This window comes from Melospiza georgiana, chromosome 6 (genome assembly GCF_028018845.1).
Source record: "Melospiza georgiana isolate bMelGeo1 chromosome 6, bMelGeo1.pri, whole genome shotgun sequence".
Classification (NCBI taxonomy): Eukaryota; Metazoa; Chordata; class Aves; order Passeriformes; family Passerellidae; genus Melospiza; species Melospiza georgiana.
The window spans coordinates 1,221,334-1,229,544 of NC_080435.1; the positions used below are offsets into that span (position 1 = coordinate 1,221,334).

The 8,211-nt window shown below is 49.5% G+C and overlaps 1 protein-coding gene across 1 annotated transcript; it reads right to left on the reverse strand.

Annotated features, from left to right (window-relative positions):
- Window positions 1-424: 424 nt before the first annotated feature.
- Window positions 425-7,654, reverse strand: LOC131084542 (retinol dehydrogenase 12-like). The gene is made up of 7 exons (XM_058026097.1): window positions 7,553-7,654; window positions 6,827-6,945; window positions 5,879-6,034; window positions 5,493-5,597; window positions 4,843-5,052; window positions 2,823-3,012; window positions 425-888 (listed from the first exon to the last, which is right to left on the reverse strand). The coding sequence occupies exons 1-7, from the start codon at window positions 7,630-7,632 to the stop codon at window positions 786-788; spliced, it is 963 nt and encodes a 320-aa protein (XP_057882080.1). The 5' UTR covers window positions 7,633-7,654; the 3' UTR covers window positions 425-785.
- Between the last annotated feature and the right edge of the window lie 557 nt (window positions 7,655-8,211).

An 8,211-nucleotide genomic window follows, 5' to 3' on the forward strand; every position in this document is an offset into this window, starting at 1 on the left:
CTTCATGAGAGAGATGCTGATTTTTTTAATAACTTGTCTGTGCACAATTGCAGCCCTCCTGCAGCTTTTAACCTCTTAGTCACCTGCACCAAAACCTGGGTTCTCAGAAGGTTTGCCAACCCCCAATAAACCTACTGCAATCAGTGGGTATTAAGGGCCATGATACCTCAGTGGCTAGGGTCCAGCTTCTTACAGAGCATGCAGAGAAAGAGATTCCGTGTAAAAAATTTTACCTAATGCTTGGCACAAAAAGGCCAGGACCTGTTTTTGTGTGCTAAAGAGTATTGCATAACTTTCCAGAAAATTTAATATCCCAAAGTATTTTTGCTCTGCCAGTTCAAAGGGTAGGAACTGAAAATAATCTCATAGTTCAGAGTCATACTAAACTCATAAGTTTAGAGTCCTACCTCATTACTATTGCTGTTAGGGAAAAAAACAACCAAACTTCATTTAAAGTAATGCCTTGTTACTTCATAATCTAAACCTAAGACTGCAACCTCCCTTTCTATTCTAAAGCCAGAGAACCACAGCCTCGAGGTGCTGTGTGAGATAACAAGCAGGTTGCTCCCTGCATTAGTGCTCTAATTCTCCAGCTAGGAAGAGGGACCGATTGCTTACAAATCTCAATCCTTAAGTGTAATATTGCAGAAATTCAACTTATGTCGTGCCCGCAGAGCCATCCTTAGGGCAGCTGAAGTATCAGTGTTGTACTCTTGAGGTCTCTCAGCAGTGCTGTTCCCTGGAGAAGCTTTGCTGGGCCCAGCCAGGGACACTCTTGGTGCTGCTCAGTCCCACTGGATGCCAAGGAGCTCACAGCTCACGCTCCAGAGCTTCTTTGCTGTCTCATCATCCCGACCACGTGGAGATACGTACGCTGGCTGGCAATCACTGTAAGAAAAACATTCTTTTCATTCTTTCGAGTCTGACATCTCCATCTGCATTAGTACACAGAAATGTCTGTGTTAAGATTAGGGAGTTGCTCTCTAGCAGCTTAATTCAAGACTAGTTCAAGAATGGTGGGAGCTGTCCAGCAAATGAGCAAGGGTTGGTGCTAAGCCACCATGAGCAAGATTTCTTTCCAACTAGCTAGGGAATAATCTCTCCCAATGGCACCAAGAACTGGCAAGCAAGTGTAGCTCTATCTGTTGTCTCAACTCTTGAAAGAAACCTCATTAGTGTGCATTCTCATCAATACCACTAAAAAGGCATATAGACTCCAACCAAGCTCTTCAGGAGCACATTTCCTAAAACAAAACCTGCAAAAAAGTCACTCAAACAGCCCTTCATTCTAAACTATTTATCCCACTGTATACCCAAGAATAACACTGTAATAACCATGTATGGTTACCCCCTTTCCATTATCATTTGAACTGTGCTTCTTTCTTCTCAGCTCCTCCAATCAGAAAGCATTCAGTCTGGAAAAGAGGTCCTGTGTTCTCAACTATTATGCTGCAATAACTTGGGAGTTTAAGAGCACAGAAGAAATGGCATCTTGTAAGGTTTCCATTCAGCTCAGTGTTTATAGATGGAGTCTTTAATATGCCTGAAATGACAGGTGGACTCCCACCTGTCGCATGACTGTGGCATGAAATTTTTTTTCTTAACGTCTACGCTTGTGTTTTATACTCTGTGGCCTGGAAAGTAAAAAGGATTCTAGGCTAGTCCAGTGTAAATTGTGAATTAGTGTTGAAACTTCTCATTTCCCACCAGGTCCATAACTCCCTTTTTTTAATGAGTTTAAATTCCACCAGTTTTCTGTACTTTGGGACATCAATGCTACATTTTTATCTCAAGACAGGCAGTCAGGGAAGACTTAAGATGTCTATTTATACATTCATGTCTGATTAAGATGGTACTAACTCCCAAATGAAGATCAGGTAATGATGTCATTACAGAGACTAATCTGATCACAAATCACAAGAAGAAAGCTCTGCAAAGACACAATGGCTCCAACAGCATCCATGTGAGGGAGGAGAAAAAACCCACGATTTTTTGTATTTGTTCCCAAAAAACAGTATTGTTACAGTGCTCTACATGCAGTGGGAAGCTGGTAGACATATCTGTGGGAATCTGTTCGAATATAGAATGAAATATAGATCAAATATAGAAATATAGATCATCAAATATAGAATGATGATGACTTGAAACTGCTCTGGGCTGTGGTTTTGGTGATGGGAAAAGAAGAACAATGTAGGGTCCTGGAATGAGTCAAAGAAGTAAAAAAATAACAGGTTTTATAATGGGAGCTAAACAAGAGCATTTCCATGACAGTGTGACAGACAGCCCAGCAAGAGTCCCTCCCAGCTGGTAGGTCTATCACACTGGAGGATAAAGTTATTTGGTCACATGCCAGACCTGAAAATCTCACCTGTCTCTGCAGCTCCATCAGCTCTCCCAGCTCCCTGAGAGCACAGGCCCTTCTGCTCTAGTGGTGTAAAACTACAAAGGGAAATGAAGTGTCTTCCCAGAATTGACTGAAGTGACCTAAGTAACTACACAGTTCTACTGAAAAGTGATTTTCCCAAGTGTTAGGCAGGTCAGCATTAGAGCTGTGAGTGTGTGACAGCCATTCCTGCACTTTGAGTACATTAATATTTCTGGCACTACAGGACATGCTATTGCATGAAGTGTTGCACAGGTCAGGTATTTCTTCTAACATGATTGCAACAGACCTGAAAGGGGTAATGCTCTATTTGTCACCCTCAGTCTTACCAGACAGCCTCTTACCTGGTCCCTCTTAATGAACAATGACAGTAAGTCCCACATACCTCAGCCAGCAAAGCTGCCTTCCACAGAGTATCACTTCATCAGCTTGCACCCACCTGAAATACTGTCCTGTCACAGACTCCAGCTCCTCAGCTACTGCACAGTAGATACTGGTCTGAGCTCCTTCACAAGGTGTCTTCAAGAAGAAGGAGAATATCTTCCACAGCCAGGTCATTACAGACGAGTGCCGGACCAGATCCGAGTACACGGACCCGGGATGGAGAGCGTTTGCTGTGACTTTAGTGCCTGTGGCAAAATAAAACAGTCCAAGACAAATCCACATGGATCAAAGTGTCTCTAAAAGAAGGGGAATATACTCCTCAATTCTACCTGTAGATAATCTATAACTTAGAGGAGGAGTCTTTTAAGTAGCCTTAGATACAGAGAATAAGTGCAGTCCTCTGTAGTTACTGCATGCTGGATGTGATGGATACACTTGACCTCTTAGCCAAATCAGCAGTAGTTTGGTACAGGCTCCAAAGAAAGTACAGGTGTGAGCTATAAATGGGCCAGAACTCCTCTAGGAAATCCACAGAAGCCAGTGAGTATCAGTGCACATGCCTTTGGAACACCCATCAGGCAGTTCACACAAGTACCACATGGCTTTTCCAATACTCTTCCCTCCAGGAACAAATAAGGTTGTGGATGCACTGAGTCTCATGTACCTTTCCCACTGTATATAATTTGAATACCAGCCAACCACACCACTCCATAAATATTTCAGCCTAAGTAAGCCTTCTCTGAGCTCTCCCTGCTAGGAGATTTGACTGCAGGGTGACAGTCTTCCCTTGAGCTGGCTCACCTCTCAAGGCTGCTCCTCAAGGCAGAGACCTTTTACCAAGTGCAAACTTTTGGATGAGCCCAGCTGAACCTCAGCTCAAGCTGCAACTGGACGGCAAAGCAGGTAACTCCCCTGGAGCAGAGATGCCTCTCAACATTTGAGATTTCTTACCTGAGACTGAGAGCCTTCCTTAAGCAAGGCAGAGAGGCCCTTTGCTTGCAACAAATCCTTGGTAAGTGACTGATTGCTGAATTAATACTGAGGAAACATTACTAGTCCATGTAGCTACTCAATAATAATTATTATAAACTTTGTATAGATCATTTCATTACATATAAATTGTCCAAGTCTGAGACTCAAACTGGACCTAGGCTTCCTAAGGGGTTCAAAAAGCATGGGGCTCCAAGCTGAGGAGGGTCTTCCTTACACAGTGTGTTTCCAGTCCTGTGTGAATCATTCTAACTTAATTCTAAATCAGTTTTCCTTTGTATGTGTCTTTCATGTAAGTAACAGAGTGAACTTTGCCATTGCACTTTGTTAAGTCACCCTTTTATGACATCAGGTTAAAAACACTTTTGCTAATACCTTTGATGGTGATTCTTGAAGCAGTTTAAAACATTCATCCATGGCACTGGAGCATCCCCTGCTCCCTTCTAAACACAGGAGTCATTATGTGCCTTCTGCAAAACAAAGTGCTAGGGGGCCTGAGTGCTAAACCAGCAGCAGTTTCCAGCAGGTTTTTGAGAACACCTGCCTCTTTTGCCTTACTCTAATAGTAATTTCCTGGGGAAGACACTGCTTCTGTTGTAGTAAATAAATACTACCTCAGTTTATGAACAGGACTGAATGGCATGACTGTGACAGATGTTGTGACTTACAAGGTGCTGTCTAATCTTATGCTTGTTCTACGGGCCACCAACCATTAAGGCAGCTGAGTGTGCATTAGGTTTTCTATTGGAGACTGCAGCTGTGGCTCTGTTCCCAGCTTCCATCCACATAGCGCAACTGTCTGCATGGATGCAGCTAGTATTTGACAAGCACCACAGGAAAATGAGATAAATTCAACTGTGGCAAGATACCGAACTCCTCTACCCTGTTGTTGCAAAGACAATCCGTGTTGCAAGTCTCCTGGTTCCACAGACAGGAGCTATTTTCTTCCCACAAAGAGCTCGGTGACATTTGCCTCCAACCATGCAATTTGTGCACAGATGATTTGCAGCCCTTTCTCCAGCCCGCCCTCCCCGCGCACGGTGCTCGGAGAGCCGAGCCAAGGCCCTGCTGCCTCTGGAACTTGCCCTGCAGGCGCCGGGCCAGCTCGCGGGTGAAGAGCACGTTGGCCAGCTTGCTGTGGCAGTAGGCCAGGCCGCGGTTGTAGCTCCTCTCCCCGTGCAGATCGTGGAAGCGGATGCGGCCGCCGTGGTGAGCCAGCGAGGACACGTTCACGATGCGGGCGGGGGCACACTGCTTCAGACGCTCCAGCAACAGGAAGGTCAAGAGAAAATGGCCTAGGGGGGAGACAAAAGGTCATCCTCTGCTTGCTTATACGTGGTATCTCGCTGCTGCCCTCATTTCAAGTCCAGGAAAAAGAAAATTTCTGTTAAATTCCCCTGAATTAACATCTACATTTTTTTTGGGGCCTTCAAGTTCTGCTCCTCATCTTCAAAAAGCTGGAGCTGTCATACATTTCAAAATGTCCCAGGTAACATGTACACATACTTAAACTGGATCTCTGATATGCAAATACACCACATTGCATCTCCAGAACTCTTGACTCTAGCCCTCCATCCTCCCTGTAAAAGGAAGAATGAGGAAGAGAAAATCTGACAGCGGGATTTTCCTTTGGCATTTTGCAACAGAAGATGATCTTTAAGGGCAATTCCAACCCAAACCATATGACTATTCTATGATTCCATATTGAGTGCAAACATGATTCCAGTGGCCTTACCGAGATGATTGACTCCCAGCTGCATCTCAAAGCCATCAGCAGTCTTGGAGTAAGGGCATAACATTACCCCAGCATTATTAATGAGAATATGGAGTTCCTTCTCCTCTGTAAGAAACAACAGACATCCTTAAACGAGGAAACAGAGAATGCAGACAAGAAAGTAGCACAAGTCACCCCTTGCTGTCTGACTTGCAGCCACATCACCTTAAAAAAAGGATGTATCTCCTACCACAAAGTAGCCCATGGCCTCTGACCAGCCCCTGCTATGAACCACAATACCCAAGAGGTACAGAGACCAGCAGGGCAGGGATTTGGCCATGGTTAGAAGAATGGACAGCAGTCCTTAGCAAATATTCTCACTAAAAAGAAGAATCTAGAGACTGTACCTGCTAGAAATCTCTCAGCAAACTCCCGGATGGACTTGGTATCAGCCAAGTCCAGTTTTTTCGCAATGACCTCCTGGTTCCCTGTCTCGGCTCGGATTTCACTGGCTGCAGCTTCTGCCTTTGCCGTGTCTCTGCAAGCAATAATTACCCTTGCACCTGCAAGGAGGGGAGGGGGGAACAACAGGAGCAGGACCTGAGTTCACTGGAGCACACTGGATGATCCAGGCTACAACAAGCAGGCTGGCATGCCCAGCACTTACAAACAATATATTGTTTCTCTAGGGAACTAGCATCAGTTGGGGGGGGGGTGGCTGGAAGATACAAAGCCTTTCTCACTCAAATGTGAGTTACAGTCTTGCTGAAAGATGATTTCAGACCAGGCAAATGCACATCTTAAGTGCCTCTGTCCATGTTCTCCCACATTAGGAGTGCATACAACAACACAGGTATGATAGGGTTGTTATCTGCCTCTATAATGGGAACATCAAGCCAGGAGCACAAAAAGGTGATGGATTCCAGCCAGAGTAATTTCTAAATGGATTGTGAACAGGTAGTTTAATCTTCTTGTCAGTTAGCCAAATAACATTTACATCAAATTAGCTTCAAATATAACTAAAGCACATAGTGGTGGACCTATGTAATTTCCCAACTTCATATAAGCAGAGTGCAGGAACTTCCCCAGTCCTCTCAAATCAGTTGCAATGCAATGCATTTTCATGTCCCCAGAGCACATTTTTGGAGTCCAAGCAATGAAAACAGTTGAGGAACTGGGAACTTGCACCTCAGTGGTTACAGCCTCTGAAGGAACAGCACTTGGGCTCATCTGCAGTAACTCTGGAATCCAGTTTACTTCAATGTAAGCCTACAACACATCTTCCTTAGGTCCAGAAAAGCGGCTACTGACACAAGGCACAGCCGCTCCGGCTGCAGAGGGATGCCTGCACTTGCCTCTTCGTGCGAGGTCTCTGGCGGTCTCCTTCCCGATGCCTGTGTTGGCTCCTGTGATTATCACCACCTTCCCCTCCAGCCTTGCTGTTGACTTACACCGTCCTCCAGCGACATAGCGCCTGCAAGATGGGAGGCACCAGTCACTTCTGCCTCCTCAGCGGGCCCCGCGCGGGGCTGAGCACCCCAGAGCCTGGGGGTTCGCATCAACACTCGGGCTCACCGCTGCGCCCCGGGCCCAGGGAGTCACGGGCACCCCCACCTCAAGCGGCCGCTCACGACCCTGTCGCGACCGGGACACCGGCACCGCGCCCCCCGATCCCCCGCGCTTTCCCGAGCGCGGCCCCGCCCCGCCCGTGCGTCAAGTGGGGCCACGACTCCCATTGGCTGCTGCCGCGCGGCCCGGGGCCCTTCGGCCAATGGGCTGCGCCGCCGCACCCTGAGGAGAACGCGGGCCCCGCCCCCTGCCGCGCCTCCGGAGCGCGCCGGTGCCGGGACGGAGCCCGGGGAGCGCGGCGGGCGGCGCCGGGGCTGAGCGAGCCCCGCAGCGCGGCAGCGTCACCGGGGCGCTGGAGCCGGGCAGGCCGGAATAGCTCCGACCCCAGCGCGGGCTGCAGAACGGGATTCCCGCTGTTCGCGTTCGCGCCACACGCACACAGACACACAGGGGCGCCGCTCTGCGGGGCTGAGCACACGCGAAGGGCAGGGGCTGCGCTCGGTAAGACGCACCTGATGTAGGGCGCTGCCACGAAAAGAAAGACGGGGACGGAGACGGCGGCGCCCAGCGCGGCTTCCCAGCAGTTGAGCATCGCTGCCGCCAGCTACCCACGCACCGCCCGCGCACGGCTCCCGGCAGCCCCCGCCCGCCCCTCTGGATCCGCCCCCGCCCCTCCCGCCTCGGCCTCGCCCACAGCCGCGCCGCCACACCGCCACGGCCGGGCCGCGCCCCGCCCCGCGGCAGCACCTGCGGGCGCGCCGGCAGCCCGCTGCTTGTGCTCCGACCTGGGCGCCTCGAAACCTTTGGAAACGCGCTCCTCAACTAGGGAGCCGAGAAATGTCTGCAGACACAGCGCAGCGGCGGCTGGAGGCAGTGGCGTTTGAAACACACTAAAAATATTTGAAACACATTTTTACAACTCCACGCCGAGGTTCCTGTCATTAACCCTGGCAAGGGGCATGCAACCATGCACACGTGGGCGGGCGCCCAGGCCTGGGAGCCGCGCGGCGGCGCCGGGTCACCCCGGTACCGGGGAGCCCCGGGGTCGCACCGGCGGCGGCGGCCGAGCGCCCCCGCGCGGAGCGGGCATGGCCGCCTCGCCGGGACTACAGCTCCCAGCAGGCAGTGCGCGAACCGGCCCCGGCGGCGGAAGCGCCGGGCGGGGCAGGGC